Here is a 20,483-nt window from a genome sequence, read left to right as displayed (position 1 = left end):
AATACGGGATAAAATTTATATCCACGCACACAGTTCGAATTCTATTTTGAAAAGCAGTTCAACGGTGTTAAAAAAATTAAAAAATAACTCGGATTAAGCTTGTGACGCAGTTAGAAAATCAGGGCCGCGCATGCGCAGGAGGGTGCCAGGCGGCCGCCGTAAGACTGCGTGCACGCGCGCGGCCACGGTTTTCTGTTTGGTCGAGATTGGGAACGAGACAGCGAACTGGGCATGCGCGTACTTTGGACTTTTGCGGGCAGAGCCTCCTCCCGAGAATGATCAATTCTGCTCATGCGCAGTTAGGACCAGCGCTTCCGGTGCGGTTTTAGGTGGGAGAGGGAGGGATTAATTGGGCGAATCAACCATGGCAAAAGATATCGAAGCAAAAAATAAAAATATATTTAAATATATGGTGAGATTTGTTTACAATAGATGGGTGATTGCTTCTCCTGCAGTTAAGTGGAGATAACTAAAATGACGTGTCCTTGAAATCGGGGCGGGAGGAAGTGCCTCAGGTGACCTTGGAAAAAAAAAATTGAGGCACAATGGCGCATGCGCAACGGTATTTGTGCTCCGCGCAAGATGGCAGCCTCCAATGGAGCCATGTTGCTGTGTGGGAACATGGGGTTTTTAGCGGCCCGTGTGCCTTTTAATAGATTTTGCGGGCTACGGGTAAGAAGACATTTGTGTTTTTTAATGGTTAGATTCATAAGGGATAGATTAATATTTTTAACAAGTAGCTTTAGTGGGGTTTTTTTAACAAAAAATCCATGGTGTATTTTTATTTTACATTATCGTTAGTTTGCCTGAGGATTTAGCCATATTATCTCTTAGTATAAATTATATGAAGTATTCTCTAAAGTTTACTCGTAAGATAGTAAGTATAGAACTTACTATCTAATCCATTATGTCTTGCATAAGGCTTAGTGTAGGATTCCCAAGGTGATCAGTATTGACCCCCGAGGGTCGATGTTATTATTCGCAGTTACTAAGTACGTTATTAGCAAGGTATTAATTTAACAATTAAGTACTATTAACGTAGTATTTATTCAATTATTTTCAGATTATAAATATTTAGTGGACAGATGGACAGTCTGAAACTTCATGAAAGGATCAATGAGCTGAAGAGTTTGGGGGACCCCCGTTTAGACTTTGTGCACTCTGCTATTTCTAGAACTTTTTGTTTTTCTTTCTTCCTTTTTCTCATAATGGTCATTCCCCTTTGTGTAAAAGAACTGTAATTTCCATGGCTTGTTTTGTGTTCTATAAGAATAAATGGTCTAATGTTCATGCTAGAGCAGATATATTGGCTATGTCATGCTGTTTAAAAGGTCTTTTTTCTAGAGAATCCCTGCTTTTTTTCTAGCCTATGTTTATTGAAATAAGCTACACAGTTTTGCTTTGTTCCTAAAGCCTACATTTTTAAATTGTCTAGATTCTTATAAATATGCACATGTTCCACAGTACAATAGAAAACCCATGGTACCATAGTTACAGCATAAATTTCCTCCATTGTCCTTTTGAGTGACAAGTTGGGAAGCTGTGATCCTCAGAGGACTGCTTTAACTGTCCTTTAGATCTGGGATTCTTGTCTCATTGTAATATTGCTTATGAACGTCAAATGCGCCCCCTCCCCATGAGTAAGAGGAGAAAGTAGCACATTAAATGGGAACAATCAAGATCCCAGTTTAAATCTCATTGCTTAAGTCTTCTCTCCTAATATTTATAGGCTATGGTTCCTCAGTGTTGGGAAAGTTGTATCTGTATATTACAGATTTTAATTAAAGTCATTAACCTGACTACCTGTAAATATAGAGATTCACAGGTTGCTTAACAACTTATTTTATAAATAGTACCAATTGTAAGTTTTGTTGTCTTGAGGCATCAACAACATAAAGCGTAAGGAATGCAGCCGCTATGTAGGACAGATAGGCAGAAGAGTAGCAGAGTGCATAAACACCAACTAACATAAGACATGATGAAAACTCAATCTTGCAACAGATGGACAATCATAGTTTCAACTGGGAAACTGAGCGTCCTTTTTTTCCTGTCCCTTCAGTAGTGTCTGATTCTTGGATACTGCTTGGACAAGTTTTGGAGGGGGGGGGAGGTTTTTCAGAAATGGGTTGCCACTGCTTGTTTCTTAAGATTGGGAGAAAATGGCCCAAGGTTATACAGTTAGATTTGTCCAAGGCGGGATTAGAACTCGTGATCTCCTGATGCCTTAACTTGGTGTCAAACTGCCGGCCCATGGGCCGGCTGCATCATACGGAGGGTGCGCCCATCCCAGCTCCGGCAATGCAAAAAAAGTCGCAACATGTCACATGACGGGGCGAGTTTGACACCAGTGCCTTAACTCAGGGCTTTTCAACCAGTGGTACAGGTACCACCTGTGGTACATTGGCACCTGGCAGGTGGTACACGACCATCCTAGAAAAGTGGTAGCAAAGGAGGGGAATGAGCTGAACTGGTGGCAGCACCGCACAAGCCTGAGCGAGAGATGGCTGGAGCTGCAGGGCTGTCAGGGCTCAGCGGAAGCGCCTGGATCAGTGCCGCTTTCCAGCTGATCGGCGCTTCTTCGGGGCTGCCAGGGCTCAGTGGAAGCACCAGGATCAGCGCCATGCTCCGGCTGGAGCTCGGCGCTGATCCTGGTGCTTCTGCTGAGCCCTGAAGAAGCACCAATCAGCTGGAAAGCAGCACGATCCTGACGCTTCTGCTGAGCCCAGAAGAAGGGCCGATCAGCTGGAATGTTTCAACATCTCCAGGGTCTTGTGATTTACATTCAGATGCTTGGCAACTGATTCATATTAAATGAGGATCACAGTGTCCCAGGGTCATGTGAAGTGTCCAAAACCTGCTGCAACCACCCAGCAGACTGGGGGGGAGAAATAAAAACCAAACACCCCCCACCCCACCTCCGCTGCCAATCCTCAATAGAAATGCTCACAGCAATGAAAACCTCGGACAGGAGGAAGAGAGCCACCGGGTGGGCAGGCAGATGTCTTGCTCGGCTGTGGCTTGGGCACTTTTTCAGTGCCATTGTAACTTCGAACAGTCACTAAGTGAACTGCTGTAAATCGATTCTTTATCACTTTTTTCCTTTTTTTTTTTTTGGTTCATCAAGTTTTTGACCCCTTGCTAGGTGACTGGTGGTACTCGGATGTTGCCATATCCTAAAAGTGGTACAATGGGTGAAAAGGTTGAAAAGCCCTGCCTTAACTGTTAGACCAAACTAAGTCTCTGTGAGCATACTAGACCAAGCTAAATCCAAAAGTTCAAAGGAATACCTGGAAGCTTGGCGTTCAGATAAATCAGCCCTTAGTAGACACATAGAAATGAACCATATTTACACACAAAAAGGGACAATAAAAAGCTAAGAAGGAAACAAACAGACCAGAACACATCCTATCCAGTAGCCAACTCCTATATAAGCAGGGATTAACATCAGATAAACACGCTGAAAATAATCAAGGAACTACCACCATAGCAGGGTAAACAACTGTATTCAGGGAGCAAACCCAATATACAGGGATGCAGTTATTTAGTTGGTAATGAAATACTTGCCAGCAACAGCCAAGCTCACAGAGACACCAAGAACTCCATAGGTATGTATAGAATTGGGCTGAAATTGGCTAGTTATGGTTATGCCCAACTCTGAATAACATTGGATTGCTTGAAAATTGCCCTGTTGTACTTGTGTGGCTGAATGGAACTTTCTCACTTCCTCTTATAGAAGCTCTCTAGGCCTCCACTCTCTAGCCCTCTGCCTGTTGGTACAGTAGTTCTCACTTGTATCACTATCTTCTAGGCTAGGGGACTTCTCAGCTGTCACACCCTCCTCTTCTCTAACCCCAGTGTGTGAGAAAGATAAGGCCCCTGTTATGTGCTCCTGGCTACTTTCCTTCATGACCAGAGGCAAGCTCGCCTGACCAATAACCAGCCAAGACACAATGAAGGCCTTTTGTTTCGTTTATTGCAATAAGCGGGGAGAGAAGCTATCAAAGCTTGGTTCTCTCCAAAGTTTTAACCCAAAATATCTCCTTCTTTTATTCATCCCTATAACCGGCCGCTACAGCCCTCCTCTTTCCCCATTGGCTGAGGTAGTATGAGATTACACTCTTTCCGTCCGCCTATACACATTTCCTGATAACATACTAAATCATATTCACATATACAATAAGAATAAGAAAAATTATTTTCTTATGGTTATTTTAAACTCAGATATATTTATGTCCCCTCATTAAACAATAAGTTCTTTTCCTGTTCTCCATTCAACCTTCCTTTCTGGCTAGCCATTTCCTTTAAAAAAAACTATCTATTTTGTGACTTTCCTCTTCCTTTCTCAGACCCAGCTATTTTTGCCTATATGGTTATCTTACTTCCTTAATGTTATCTCTTTCTGACTCTCACCATCTGTATTTTTTTCTATTCAATTAGTTTCCATTGTATTGTATTTTTAACTGACTGAAGATTTATCATACTGATGTATATTTATCACCCCTACTACCCTCCTGCCATTACTAGCAAATTTAAAAAAAAAATGAATAATTTTATAGTGATTGGATATGGGGCGTGAGAATAACCTTTGGAGTTCAGCCTAGATCACAAATGGTCTGAGTCAAAAGGAGGAATGTGCGTGGGGTAAAAGTCTCAGAAGGGATCCTCCCTAGTTCTGTGGAAAGTAAAGGCAAGGCAGAGGAGAAGACCTTTCAGACTTCCAAGATTTTGTCATAGTATCTTTATATTAAGGGTAGTAGCGTTACTCATGATTTTGTTTCCTCTCTAAACTACCTTGCAGGGCTGAAAGGCTGGATAGAATTGAGGTGTGTGACTAACTGTAGAATCAATACTTCCTCAAGAGAAAAAAAAATGTTTTTTAAAAATCCCTTTTTTAGCTTAAAATAATCCCCTGCAAAACATTCAGTAGCAAAGCAATAAAAATATAAAAATGTTCCATTTTCCTATAGAAAAATATAAAGGGATTGGTCTGTTTCCAATTCAAAAAAAAAAAAAAGTTACTGAGCTTGCACAGAGAGAATAAAACCAGAAACAAAGATGACATAAACACATACTGTATCTGTCTTTCAGAGAGTTTTTCTGAAAGAGGACGTGGCGAACCTATGGCACGCGTGCCACAGGTGGCATGCAGAGGCCTCTCTATGGACACGTGGGCCATCGCCCCAGTCCTAGGCCTTCAGCTGGGTTTTATAAAACCTTTTCACTTTAGGCCTCCGCTACCGTGTGCAAAAAAACAAAGGTTCAATCAATCAATCAATTTCAACTTCTCACGGAAAAAAAAGATCTCGCAAAGTTGGAATTGATTGATTGAATCTTTTAGTCCCACCCAGTCTGCTGTTACCAACGCAGCCTCGCCCACCCAATGGGCCACGCCCACCCGGCACGCGACGACACATAAGTAGGTTTTGGGTTGGAGTTTGGGCACTCGGCCTCTAAAAGGTTCGCCATCACTGGCCTATAATAAGCAAAAATAATAATAATAATAATCAGGAGGAATCTGGTAGCGCCATTTCTGACCATACATTTTATTTAAAGGCTTCCCTTTCAGATCAATGGGGATTTATTCTGAGACTGTTGAAGAGACTGAACACGCTTATTTCTTAGCCTTCATTCCCAGCTGCTATTCTCATTTTAAAAAGACTTTTTTCCCCCTATCTAGCAGGAAAGGAGTAATTTGGGGATAATTTCCTTGTATATGTGATCTCAAGCTATGTCTTAGTCCAGTGATGGCGAACCTTTTAGAGACTGAGTGCCCAAACTGCAATCCAAAACCTACTTACGCATTGTCGAGTGTGGCCCATTGGGTGAGCGTGGCCCATTGGGTGGGCATGGCTGCTGTGGTAATGGCAGACTGGGTGGGACTAAAAAGTTCAATCAATCAATTCCAACTTTGCAAGATCTTTTTTTTTTCCCACAAAAAGTTGAAATTGACTGATTGAACCTTTTTTTTTTTTTTGCACATGGTGGAGGTCTAAAAGCGAAAAGGTTTTATAAAACCCAGCTGAATGCCTAGGACTGGGGTGATGGTGCGTGTGCCCACAGAGAGGGCTCTGAGTGCTGTCTCTGGCACTCATGCCATAGGTTCGCCACCATTGTCTTAGTCACTTAGAACATTGACTGAAACTGATTATACTATGTACACTATTTCTGGTGATTCCTAATAAAAGAGACTATTTGTATCTCAGGGTTAAACTGCAGGGTCCTTGGTACTCTCTGAGCTTGGTTGTTTTCCTGCAAAAGTTGCATTATCCATCTAGGTAACTAGAAGGGAGTGGGTTTGCTTTCTCTTTAATTACCAGTGTCTTGCCCTGTCAAGGAACCCCCAAGAACACTCCCATCAACATTGATAGGGCAAGCCAGCAGTATATAAAAAGAGAGCAAATCCAGTGCTCCCTGAATACAGTAGTTTACCTTGCCATTTTGGTAGTTCCTTGATTATTTTCTGCTTTTTTGTTTATCTGATGTTAATCCTTTTAGCACTGATGATGTTACCTAGTTGGGTAATGAAACGTCTGCAAGAAAACAACCAGGTTCAGAATATCAAAGAACTCATGATTCCTAATAAGGATGTCACGAGTCCCATACGACTTCCTGGTGGTCAGTGAATTTGGGAGGTAGGTTGTGTGCTCTCTTACACATTAATTACTACGCCATACTAACTTGTAGTTGTAGAATTCCATGCTTCCTGGATAATAAAGCAATTACAGCGAAGAGGAATCAATCACTCTTAAAGGTGAATAAGGGGAAAAAAAATATTGATATTAAGGCAACAGGAACCATAAGAAGAGACAACTTTGCATTTTGAGTTTTAGTTTTCATAATCCCTTTACTGCAGTTAGCTAGAGGGTAACTGGTTGCCTATCCATTGGAGACACTGCTCTTAATTTCTGAATATCTGATTGAAAATGCTTTTTTTAAAAACTTGCTTTTTTTATGCTGGCTCAGGAATTCTGGGAGCTGAAGTCCATGAGTCATAAAAGAGCCAAGGTTGCCTACCCCTGACCTATTATGTCACTGCTAGCCATGCTGGTATCTGTATTTAGTACTTGCCTTCCCTTGCTTTGTTTCCTAGCATATACCCACTACTTCCCTCCTGCTACCTGAGCAATTGGCCTTTCGTACGTATTGCACGGAAGTCAACGAAGAAGAATCCACAAAGCCAGATGGTCGTGAGAGAGATTCACCTTACAAAGAAATGCCATGGAAATACTTGGAGAGCGAAGGTAGGCATGCATAGAGATAGAAGGGAAGAGTTTCTGTGGGTCTAGAATCTGATGGAAAATGCAGTTTATTTGGTAGGTGTTTTTGTATATAAATTTAGCTAATTTTGGTTGCATAACAAACCCTGATTGAATAACTGGCTTACCACAGTGTGGGAAATAAGCGTCTCTGAGTTTATAAAATGTCTACAATAACGAAGATAGACAATGGGAATTCTTACTATGTTACACGTACTCACACAATATGATATTGAAATACAGGTAGTCCTTGACTTACAACTCGTCACTCAACTGTGCCTGGTACATGACCACATTTTGGACACTCACAGATTGGCATTTTATAGCCTTGTGCAGTGTCCCAGATTCACTTGACCATGATTTGTGACATATTTACTGAAAATTGGTGTTTTTCACCCAACAGCCATGGCATTTGTTTAAAGATGGCAGATTCATTTAACAACCATAGTGATTCACTTAAATGACCAGTACAAAAAAGACAAAATTTAGTCAGTCACATGATGACCTGCTTTATGACTGTCAGAAATTATGACTCTCACAGGAAGACTCCTTTACAGTCATAAGTCAAGGACTACCTTCGTAAAAAAACGAAAATGAGCAAGCAGAAACCATTATAGTTACAGGTGCTTATTTCTACTTAGTAACATTATAATTAAAGATCCCTGCAATTGTACCTTTGTCCTCACCAGTTAGCTTCTACAAACTCTTCAATCTGGAATAGCAACACTATAAATAACTGGGTTCACATCTAAGCCGAAACTCCTCACTTAGCCTGAGGTAGGAGCCCAAATACTCGTTCTTCCTGAGAGAGAGAAAGAATGTGAATGAGAGAAAGGATCATTTATGCTGCCTTAATTTTCTTGAGGCAAAGGCTCAGGATACGTAATATCTTCTGGGAGTACAAAGCTCATTCACGTACTTTCTGATTTAAAGAACATTTCTTCGTTTTTAGGATGAGATAATGTGTTAAAGTAGATAGTGCACCCATGTAGAAAACATGTTTTATTTTGAATCTGGAACGAGCCATTTTGATCTGGATGTTTTGTCGAACCTTTTTGGGTGAGGCTCAGTGTGGGAGAAACAAAACCTGGTACCTTTTGGTTATTCTGGATTTTACACAGATAAAAATCCGGAAGGATCTTGGTTGATTTTATAGGATGAATTAGAACATTAGAATTTCATTGAGGGCCACATCAGCATTGCGGTTGCCCTTGGGGGGGGCATGTGGGTGTGGCCAGGGTGGGTGCGGCCTAGTGGGTGGGTGTGGCCTACTGGATGGGCATGGCCAGCTCTACATTGTTTGCGTAAAGGGTGCCTGTGGGGGCCTGGGCAGGCGTGGGACAGATCTGAGGGTCTCTGGGAGAAGGGGGTGGGACCAGGGCAAGTGCCAAGGCATGGTCCACTGGAGGAGCCTCACTGAGGAGAGCGCCCTGCTGCCTGCCGAAAGCCCTCCCCAAGAGCCCATTAAGCCGGATATGTGAAGTAGGTGAGGGCCATTTGCTGGCCACTTCCAAGCGATGGTGCATTTCTTCATTCCTCACAAAGGGTGACACCTCCCCAGCATGCACCCAGGGGGTGGGGCCGACGTGGCAGGGGCTGGTTCCTCGCTGGTTCCAGACAGCCTTGTGGAGCTAAGACTGAACGCGTTTCAGCATAGATGGCCACCACAAAATTGTACATTGGCTCCCAGCCAGCCTGGGCCAGGGCCAAGGCAGCAGGGGCCGTTCCCTCACTGTTTCCAGAATGGTTTCATGGGAGCACATGAAATCACTTTGTGGGGTGCATCCGGCTCCCAGGCCTTGTGTTTGACATGTCTGCCTTAGAATATGAATCACTGGCCAGTCATCCCATGAATGGAATAATTCATACGTACTATAGAACATTTTGCACATTCCTACAGTATAGGTATTTTTCGACCTTTCTTGCCATGGTTGTTAAAGGAACCGTTGCAATTGGTAAATTGGTAACCTGATTGTTAACATCTGTTGTTAAGCGGGACAGTTGTTAAGTGAGCTTTGCCCCATTTTACGACTTTTCTTGCCACAGTTGTGAAGTGATTCATAGCAGTTGTTAAGCTAGTAACAGGGTTGTTAAGTGAATCTGGCTTCCCCATTGACTTTGCTTGCCAGAAGGTCACAAATGACGATCGCGTGATCCTGGGACATTGCAACCGTCATAAATACATGCCAGTTGCCAAGTGTGTGGATTTTGATCACATGACCATGGGGATGCAGCAGCGGGTCAGAAGTGTGAAAAACAGCCATACGTCACATTTATCTGTGCAGTTTTAACTTTGAACGGTCACTATAGGAAGAGTTATAAGTCATAGACCAGGGCTTTTCAACCTTTTCACCCATTGTACCACTTTTAGGATATGGCAGTATCAGAGTACCACCAGTCGCCTAGCAAGGGGTCAAAAACTTGACCCAAAAAAAAAAAAGGAAAGGAAAAAAGTGGTAAAGTACAGGTAGTCCTCGACTTACAACAGTTCGCTTAGTGACTGTTCGAAGTTACAATGGCACTGAAAAAAGTGCCCCCCAAGCCATAGCCGAGCAAGACACCTGCCTGTCCACCTGGCGGCGCTCTTCCTCCTGTCCGAGGTTTTCATTGTTGTGAGTATTTCTGTTGAGGATTGGCAGCAGAGGTGGGGTGGGGGGTGTTTGGTTTTTATTCCCCCCATCTGCTGGGTGGTTGCAGCAGGTTTTGGTCACTTCACATGACCCTGGGACACTGTGACCGTCATAAATATGAATCAGTTGCCAAGCATCTGAATGTAAATCACAAGACCCTGGAGAGGCTGATCGGCCCTTCTTCTGGGCTCAGCAGAAGCACCAGGATCAGTGCTGAGTTCCAGGTGGAGCCTGGCGCTGATCCTGGCACCTCCACTGAGCCCTGACAGCCCTGCAGTTCCAGCCATCTCTCGCTCAGGCTTGTGCGATGCTGCCATCGGTTCAGCTCATTCCCCTCCCCGCTACTTTTACTAGGATGGTCACGTACCAGCTGCCAGGTGCCAATATACCATAGGTGGTACCTGTACCACTGGTTGAAAAGCCCTGTCATAGACTACCTGCAATATGAGTGTTCTGTTTGGCTTAGGAAGCCCCACAATTGTGAGTAAGTAGGTAAATGTAGAGTTGTGTCATGTAATAAACCCTCAGGAAGTTTCAGCATGTTTTCCTAGTGTTCTAGTTCACTTTGCCAGTTTCCTAGATTGCTTTCATCTTTTCTGGGCTGGGCCTATTCATTTCTCCTTGGCTTCCTTCCAGGTGGGGCTGGAAAAAGGGAAAACCTATGCCAGGGCTTTTCAACCAGTGGTACAGGTACCACCTGTGGTACATTGGCACCTGGCAGGTGGTACGCGAACATCCTAGAAAAGTTGTAGCAGGGGAAGGGAATGAGCTGAACCAATGGCAGCACCGCACAAGCCTGAGTGAGAGATGGTTGGAGCTGCAGGGCTGTCAGGGCTGAGCGGAAGCACCAGGATCAGCGCCAGGCTCCAGCTGGAAAGCAACACTGATCCTGGTGCTTCTGCTGAGCCCAGAAGAAGAGCCAATCAGCTGAAATGTTGCAGCATCTCCAGGGTCTTGTGATTTACATTCAGAGGCTTGGCAACTGATTCATATTTATGACAGTCACAGTGTCCCAGGGTCATGTGAAGTGACCCAAACCTGCTGCAACCACCCAGCAGACTGGGGGGGGGGGGGCGAATAAAAACCAAACACCCCCACCTCACCCCTGCTGCCAATCCTCAACAGAAATGCTCACAACAATGGAAACCTCAGACAGGAGGAAGAGTGCTGCCGGGTGGGCAGGCAGGTGTCTTGCTCGGCTGTGGCTTGGGGGCCACTTTTTTCAATGCCATTGTAAGTTCGAACAGTCACTAAGTGAACTGTTGTAAATCGTGGAGTACCTTTACTTTATCACTCCCCCCCCCTTTTTTTTGTTTGGTCATCAAATTTTTGACCCCTTGCTAGGCGACTGGTGGTACTCTGATATTGCCATATCCTAAAAGTGGTACAATGGGTGAAAAGGTTGAAAAGCCCTGACCTATGCCTAGTTCAAAATATGGTAATCATATTTTGAACTGCTAATCAGAAGACCGCGGAGCTCCAAGAGGGCAAGTGGTCTTGTTTGGTATAAAATAATTCCTTCTGTTGCTATAGTGAGCATGTCACACAGCCAGAAAAGCTGCCTGTCCTCATATAATGTTTCCTATTCCCTAATATCACGAAGACTAGATATACAGGATTACCTATAAAATGGATTCATTTGGTAAACTCGAGCCGTGGTCTTTTCAGTGTTGGCCACTCCTTTTATGTAAATGTTTCAATGCATATTTATTTATTTAATTTTATTTATATGCCGCCCAATCGCAAAGGACTCAGGGCGGTGTACAGAATTAAAACAATCATAAAACAATAAAATAATACAGTCATACCGCGAGTCCGATCATATCCCGCCCCCCCCCCGGGGACATCAGCCCCAGGCCTGCCGGAACAGCAGAGTTTTAACGGCTTTCTTAAAGGCCGGCAGGGTGGGAGTAGTTCGAACCTCGGGGGGAAGTTGATTCCACCAGGTCGGAGCCACCACAGAAAAGGCCCTTCCCCGAGGGCCCGCCAGCCGACATTGTCTGGCCGACGGGACCTGAAGGAGGCCCAATCTATGGGACCTCACCGGTCTCTGGGAACTGTGCGGCAGACTGCGGTCCTGTAAGTAACCTGGCCCTATGCCATGAAGGGCTTTAAAGGTGATAACCAACACCTTGAATTGCGTCCGGAGATCCACAGGAAGCCAGTGCAGCTCGCGGAGGATAGGTGACACATGGGCATACCTTGGCGCGCCCACAATCGCTCTCGCGGCTGCGTTCTGAACCAACTGCAGCCTCCGAACGCCCTTCAAGGGTAGCCCCATGTAGAGCGCGTTACAGTAATCCAGTCTTGAGGTGACAAGGGCATGAGTGACTGTGAGTAAAGCTTCCCGGTCCAAATAAGGCCGCAACTGGTGCAGTAGGCGAACCTGTGCAAAGGTCCCCCTGGCCACAGCCAATAGATGTTGTTCCAAATTTAGCTGTGAGTCCAGGAGGACACCCAAGTTGCATGCCTGCACTGAGGGAGGTAAATTTGCCCCCCCCCCAGGACTAATGATGGACCATCCAGTTGGCCTTTGGGAGGCAAGACCCAGAGCCACTCGGTCTTGTCAGGGTTGAGTCTAAGCCTGTTCCCCCCCATCCAGACCCTCACATCTTCCAGGCACCGGCACATCACGTCGACTGCTTCACTGAAAGGACACGGGGTGGAGATATTAATTGGGTATCATCTGCGTACTGATGATACCTCACCCCGTGTCGCCGAATGATCTCACCCAGCGGTTTCATGTAGATGTTAAAAAGGAGGGGGAACAGGACTGAGCCCTGAGGCACCCCATGATCGAGGCGCCTAGGGGTCGATCTCTGTCTGCCCGCTAACACCGCCTGCGACCTGTCAGAGAGGTAGGAGGAGAACCACCGCAATACGGTGCCGCCCACCCCCACCTCTCCGAGACGACGCAGAAGGATACCATGGTCGATGGTATCGAAAGCCGCTGAGAGGTCAAGAAGCACCAGGATAGAGGAATAACCCCTATCCCAGGCTCGCCAGAGGTCATCGGTCAGTGCGACCAAAGCCGTCTCAGTGCTGTAGCCGGGCCTGAAACCAGATTGAAAAGGGTCCAGATAATTAGTTTCATCCAAGGATCGCAAGAGTTGGGACGATAGATAAGATCACATCAGGTCTGGTTATAAATGGGTAGAACTCCATTTCTTTTTTATTATTTCCATTTAAGATACTTTCCTTTAATGAGCTTGAATTCCTATACATTTCATTTCAACAGTCTGCGTTAATACCAAACTTAATTGTTAAACAATTGACAGGCAAGGGAAGTTGAGAGTTGGATTATTTATTTATTTATGAGACTTATATACTGCTTTAAGTGCAAGCACTCTCTAAGCGATGTACACCAGTAAGCAATGTATATGTATATTTACATTGCCCCCAACAATCTGGGTCCTCATTTTACCTACCTTGGAGGTGAGATTTGAACCGCTGACCTGCTGAACACAATCAGCTAAAGTGGCCTGCAGTACTGCACTCTAACTGCTGCGCCACCTCGGCTCGGATTAGTTAGTCCTGAGAAAGAAAGCATGAGAAAGAAAATTAAAATAACTTGCCTTGATTCTGTTTGGTAGAAGAGGGGACTAGGGGAGACACACGTGGGCTTTCAAGATTTCTGTTATCATACCTTACAACTATAAAATAGCAATCCTGGAATCCTTGAGGTATCTGTTTCCTGACCTGACCTACTTCAAAGGGTTGATGGTGCATATGAGATGGTGACTTGTTGCTATCTGCATACTGAGCACATTTGTAAAATGTTAGGCGCAGGTCATAATTTTCTTTTCCTTTCCCTTTAGAATACATAACTAAATATGGCAACAATCCCGTCTGGTTTGGATACAGGCGTAATTTCAAAGGTCAGGTTCCACCACAGAAAACCCGGAAGATGTGCATTGTGAGTACATTCTGTTTATGTAGGTTTATGAACCCAGAGAACTGAGCATAGTATTTGCTAATGTTGCAAAAATCATGCTTACAGTATTTTGTCGTCTTCCTTCCTTCCTTCCTTCCTTCCTTCCTTCCTTCCTTCCTTCCTTCCTTCCTTCCTTCCTTCTCTCTCTCTCTCCCTCTCTCCCTCTTTCTTTCTTTCTTTCTTTCTTTCTTTCTTTCTTTCTTTCTTTCTTTCTTTCTTTCTTTCTATAAATAACTCAAGATGGTGAATTCCTATTTTCTCCAAAGCAATAATCTTTTGATGTTGGTTGGGCCGATTGCTGGCTTTTATGCCTAAGGCAGGACTAGAACGTATGGTGTCCTGGTTTCTAGCCTGGTGCTTTCAACAAACTGGCTCTCTTTAATTTGTTAGGTAGTGTAAAAAAAAATTGTACGGACACTTGGATAAGATGCAGCATATCTGTAATTTGTACTTGGAGGATTTCAGGCTTAAGGGATCAATTGTGTGTTATTTTTATTAACTGTATGCAGTAGAACATGGTTTGCTCCTGGAATGAACCAGTTTTTTTTCTCTTTGAATTAGCTAATCTGAGTTTTGGGGAAGGGAGGGGCAGATTCTTACTCTAAACATTGTAGGAGCTCCTAAGAGCATTGAGTTCAAATTCCTCCTCAGTGTGGGAATCCTAATTAATTTGTCCTGTCTGGTTTCTGCTTGAACTTATCAGGATAAATCCATGGGGAGGCCAATTATTGTCAAGCCAATTACTTGATGCTTCGGTGAGACGTGCCCCAAAATGCAGAATTATGGATTTGTTGTTTATAGTAAGGACAAACAACAAGTCCATAATTCTGCATTCTGGGACAAGGGGAATCAGTCTTCATCTTAGATTATGTGATATTATAGTACAGTATCTTAAAAATTTCACCTTGGTCTCTTCTAGGCTAAACATTTACAGTTCCTTCAATTTCTGCTCCTGAGACCATTCCCAGTTTCCTGCTGACCCTTTAACTTGTTCTAGGTGTTTAAACGTTTCTTAGAGTAGGTGCCTAGCAACAAGCACATTATTTTAAGTAATCTGTGATGAACGGGACATTTGTAGCATTTTCTTCTCTCAATTTTTTACACAATAAATTGTTTTGTTCTGTACTTACAGAGAGGAAGTCATGTTTGTGGGAATCCCTGTCCCATCTGTAGAGATCAACATCTTTTTTTGGATTATAGGGTAAGAGTCGTGGAATTTTTTTTTTCTTATATTTTTTGTTTAAATATACTGAAATTACCTGAGCAGAGATGTGAACTTGTTCCATAGATTAAACGTAGAAAAAGGATGTTACAAATAATATACACAATATAAAATGTAGACAGTTCTGGAGCAGTTGGACATAAAAACTATAAGGGCAGTGTTGAAATGTTAATGGAAAACAATTGCCATGGCACCACAAGCTAATTGGGTGAACTTTTAACGGGAAGTTTGAAAGACCGATGCCAGTGCAGAAACAATTCTGGTCTAGCCACCAGTTGTATTCGGGCAGCAACAAAACAATTAGGAATTTAATGAATAAAAACAGTTGCAGTCGTCGTATAAGCCATGTTTCCTTTTCTAACCGATGAGTAAAATTGGGCATGCTCTTTCATCTTACAGAATGTGAAGCTTCTTGAACAGTTTATCTGCCCCCACTCAAATATCATCCTTGATCCAGCCCGTACAGGTAAAGCAGCTATTGCAGGGGTCTGCAACCTTAAACACTCGAAAGAGCCACTTGGACCGGTTTCCCAAAGAAAAGAAAACACTTGGAGCCGCAAAACTTGTGCGCGCACGCAAGGGGTGGGGACCTTGATTGAAGAGTTTAATTAAAAAGAAATAGAGGCTGCTGTGCATGAGTTCTCTCTCTCTCTCTCTCTCTCTCTCTCCTCTTTTTCTCTCTTTCCTCTCTCTCTTTCTCTTTCCTCTCCCTATTTCTCTTTCTTTTCTTTCTCTTTCCTCTCCTCTTTCTCCTCTCCCCTTTCCCTCTTTCTCCCTCTCCTCTTCCTTTCCTTTCTTTCCTCTCCCTCTTTTCTCTTTCCTCTCCCTTTCCCCTCTTTCCTCTCTCCCTCTCGCTTTCCTCTCCCGTTCTCTTTCCTCCTCCCCTCTTTCCCTTTCTCTCCCTCTCTCCTCTCCCTTTCTTTCCTCTTTCTCTTTCCTCTCCCTCTCTTTCTCTTTCCTTTCCCTTTCTTTTCTCTCGTGCTTTCCTCTCCCTCTTTCTCTTTCTTCCTCACCTTTCCCTCTTTCCTCTCCCTCTCTCTCTTTCCTCTCTTTCTTTCCTCTCTCTCCCCCCTCTTTCTCCCCCTCTCCCTCTCTCCAATCTTCTGCTCACCTGGCAAGCTGGCTTCAGGCTCTTCTCCAACAAGCTAATACATATTATTAGGCTGGCTGTCTCCTGGCCTTCCTGCTTCCTGCAGAGATGCAGCCAAGGGAGGAGCCCCGCCCAATAAGCTTGTCAACTCTTCGGAACAGCGTGAGGCCAATCTCTTTTTTACACACACACACACACACACACACACACACACACAGAGAGAGAGAGAGAGAGAGGGAGAGGGAGGGAGAGAAGGGAAACACAAGTGCTTCTGTATCTGTCTCTCTCTCTCTCTCCCTCCCTCCCCCCCCCCTCTCTCTCTCTCCAAATGGCAGAGGAGGCTGGGAGCTGCAGGAGAAGGCTCAAAGAGCCACATGCTGCTCCAGAGCCGTGGGTTGCCAACCCGTGAGCTATTGCATTTCATGCCTGCTCTAATTAATTCCCTGTCCTAGGTATATTCTCTCTCTCTCTTCCTCTCCCCCCTTCATCTCTCTCACTTGATTTGTGTAACTATTCTTGTTAATTGTGCTCTCCCCCTATTCCATACACAATGTTATTGCTGACCAGATTTGCATTCATTTCCAGCAACCACAGTATTTTCCAAAATCTTATTTTAGACCAGCGGTTCTCAACCTATGGGTCGTGACCCCATTTGGGGTCGATCGACCATTTCACGGGGGTCGCCAAGCAAGGCTGTCCGCCATTTTTTCCCCTTTTCCGACGGGTGCCTTACCTCCCTTGGGCTGGGCCAGCTGGTGGTCGGCCTGCTCCGTCTCTGCCACTTGCCAGCTACGCCTTGGCTGGCGCAGGGGGCGGCACTACGCATGCGCGGCGCTCCCGGGCAGGGAAAGTCCTCGACTTATGACCGGTTGGGTAGTCCTCGACTTACGACCGGTTTAGTCCTCGACTTACGACTGGTTGGGGGTCGTGGCATTAAAAAGGTTGAGAACCACTGTTTTAGACAATGTAACAGTTGGTTTGCTGCTCTTCAGGCAAGATGCCAGGGCTTTGGAGTGACAGCATTTTAGTACATCTGAGGACCTAAGTTCAAAACCACCAGACATGTGTTACACATAATCAAGTCCCTGGATACAAATCAGTCCAGAATTTACACAGTATTTATGTAACCTTTTGAACATATAATGTACTTGTCCTGTTGATTTGAGCAAGTGTGCACAAAGCAGGCTAGGCCAGGGATTTATCAGCAGTACAGGAAGTTGCTGAGTTGATGTTGCTAAATGAGGACTAACTGTATTTTAGGTACAGTTGTTTTTTGTTTTGCCTGCCGTAATGATCTCCTATTAAGTCTTGGAAACACATTTTTTCTTGCTTCATAGGCCTGTGTGCGAATAAGTATAAGGCGCTAGTCAAAGCTGTTGATCAAGCTCAAGACAGTGGTGAGTAGCATAAATTGGGACTGGAAAATAAGGCAGAGTTCAGTGGAAGGTGGCAAGTGCTTGTATGATATGTCTTTGAGTGTTTAGAGCATCAGGGGTGAGTATGGGAGTGGCTCACAGAAGGCTTGCACACCCATTTTTACTATTTTACTTTCACCAGACCATTTGCCATTTTGCTGCCAAATTTCAGCAGCACGGTCTTGGGAGTGTTTTGGAGGTTATAGATAGGATGCTGCCTGCTTTCTCCCACCCATATGATCCATATGTTATCTACCCTATGCCATGGTTTATAAGTTCACTCAAGTCATAAGATATGCTAAGCCAGGCCCCTCCCCCAATCTTCTGTTAGAAGGTGTGAACCAGATCAATCATTGTCTTCATTCTGATCTGTTTTGTCTTGTGCCTCCTTTGTTAGGACTTCTAACAGTTAGCACTCCCTTGATCGCCTTCCAACATGTGGATTGGAGCAACCAACATCCAGCTGTTTCCAAGACTCCTCCATCCCCAGCTCTGTGTAGCAAGACATCATGGTATCCTTGGTATGACTGGCAACAGCCTCCCGAGAAAAAAATTAAACTCTTCAGGAGGATTTACAAGGATTATCTGAAAGAAGAGAGCAACCTTTCATAAACCAAGCCAAAAAAAAAAAGTAATTATAACATTCCCAGTGAAGCCTGTAATTGATCCTTAAAAATCCTCTGAAGTATATAGTTCAGCTGTTAGAGAGCTGCTGTCTATTATTTCCTCCAGAAGGAACTTCCAGTGTCAGTAAATTGAATGGGGTTATTGATGATTCTGGTGATTGAACTTTGCTGGAAACATTTGACTGAATGGGGCAGGTGAAGGAGGGAGGGTAGGGCAAGGGTAAAACAAACAAAAAAAATCCATTGAAAAGCTATGTGATGTGTGATGGGAATCTTTATTTTACAATAAATCATGATTTTGTTAAATAGACTGTTGGCTGCATTCATACAAACCCTAAACAGGTTTGCTCATCCCACCCCACACTATGCTTGGGACAGGGATCTCCAAATTAGAGACAATACAGAACTTTCAAGATAACTTTCTGGGGCAATTATTTTGAATCCAACCAATATTTGCAATTTTAGCCATTTGTAAAAATGCTGAGTTTAATGAAGGTGCTTGACAATGTGCATCTATTGTAAAAAGAAAAGGCCAGTAGCATGTTAGGAATAATAAATGGTGTTAAAAAATAGATGCAATTATCCTAATCCAGTGGTGGCGAATCTATGGCATGCATGCCAGAGGCAGCACTCAGAGCCCTTTCTGTGGGCACACGCACCCTGCCCCGGAGATGGCAGCCGTCCCTCTTCAACCAGCCGCTTGCTAACTAGCCAAGGTCCCACGTGGCCGGATGCATCCTGGCATGGCTGGTTCCCCTCCCTCCCATCCCGTCCCTCCTGGCCTTGCATGCTCTCCTTTTCCCAGGCACGACTCACTGCATCGCCACCTCAGCTGTCAGCTGGCCATCCATCTCAGAGGTGGCTTCTTTGAACTGCTGGCTGTGGGCTGCAGAGCTCCAGAGTGCGCTGGTCAAGAGGCCAGCAGACTGTGGCTGCTGACAGACACTGTTGCCCCACATGCGCTCGCTGGCCTCTGTGTGCGGGGGCCGATGGTGTCAGGCAGCCGCCGCCCCTTGCCTTGCCCCATGGCAATGGCACCTCCACCCTGCCATGCCTCACCCTGCAGGACGAGCCTCTTACCTACCGCCCCACCTACCAGAGACCCCCTGGATCTCCCCCAACCCTGTCCACCCCCCACAGGCATCACCCACCCAATCTGCCATGACCACCACAGCCATGCTCATCTAGTGGGCCATGCCCACCTGGCACCTGGTGATAAATAAGTGGGTTTTGGGTTGCAGTTTGGGCACTCGGTATCTAAAAGTTTCGCCATCACTGTCCTAATCCCTAAAGATAACTCATTTTTATAACCATATCTAGAATATTGTGCATAGTTCTGGCCACCATACCTCAAACAGGAGCTAGACAAAGTTCAGAGGAAGGCAACTAGGATGACCAAAGGGCTGGAGTGGCTTCCTGATAAGGAAAGGTTGGAACATGTGGCCTTTTTGGCCTAGAAGGAAGTTGGATGAGGAGATTTGAGGTTTACCAAATTATGCATGGTGGGGATAAAGTAGACGAGAAACTATTTTGCCCTTTTGACAATACTAGACTCACCTGTCTGAGACGGTATAGGTTCTCCTGCTCGAGCAGGGGGCTGGACTAGAAGACCTCCAAGGTCCCTTCCAGCTCTATTCTATTCTAGACTAAGCAGTCACTAGAATCCCAATGAGACGGAATCCTGGAAGAATCAGGACAGACTAAAAAAAAATTGTTTTTATTTGAAGCAAAATTCAGCTTTGAAATTCACTGCCACAAGATGAATTGCTAGCTTGGCTGACTTCAAAAAAGAATTGAACCAAATCACCAAGTCATGGGGATCTATGGCTGTTGTCAACATTGATGGCAGCGTGATTGCGTCTGCAAGCCGCCTGCTGGGACACTAGTCCTATACTATACCTGTGCATTTGGTTTTTCTTGCCTTACTTTTTTCACCATTGAATTTCATTTTGTTAAATAGCACTCAATGTTCAAGTCTGTCAAGATCCTCCTGTATCTTAAGCCTGTCTTCTGGAGTGTTGGCTATTCCTGCCAGCTTGGTGTCATCTGCAAAGTTGATGAGTTCCCCCTCTATCCCCTTGTCCAAATTGTTGATGAAGATGTTGAAGAGCACTGAGCCCAGAACAGAGCTCTGAGGCACCCCATTACACACGTCCCTCTCTTGTGGAAAAATAAAGCCTTAAAAAAATAAAGGACTTTTACGAAATTCCAAGGGTGAAAGAGAGATTTTTATTTTTGTGCAAAAGGTTCAGAAGTGATTTAACAATCAACAAATTTCTGAACAAGGGGGAGGGTCTAAACTAAAGCTTT

At 44.5% G+C, this 20,483-nt stretch overlaps 1 protein-coding gene across 1 annotated transcript; it reads left to right on the top strand.

Moving 5' to 3' along the window:
- The first annotated feature begins 536 nt into the window (after positions 1-536).
- On the top strand, positions 537-18,178 carry MRPS18B (mitochondrial ribosomal protein S18B). Its single transcript, XM_039341879.1, has 7 exons — positions 537-672; positions 7,091-7,241; positions 13,705-13,802; positions 14,953-15,021; positions 15,442-15,508; positions 17,470-17,529; positions 17,945-18,178. Exons 1-7 carry the CDS (start codon positions 553-555, stop codon positions 18,157-18,159), a joined length of 780 nt encoding a protein of 259 aa, XP_039197813.1. The 5' UTR covers positions 537-552; the 3' UTR covers positions 18,160-18,178.
- Positions 18,179-20,483: the final 2,305 nt, after the last annotated feature.

This window comes from Crotalus tigris, unplaced genomic scaffold (assembly GCF_016545835.1).
Source record: "Crotalus tigris isolate CLP2741 ecotype Arizona unplaced genomic scaffold, ASM1654583v1 scf7180000017773.841730, whole genome shotgun sequence".
NCBI lineage: Eukaryota > Metazoa > Chordata > Lepidosauria > Squamata > Viperidae > Crotalus > Crotalus tigris.
Note: the sequence above shows the minus strand (reverse complement) of the source record. Positions and strands in the feature narration are given on the sequence as shown.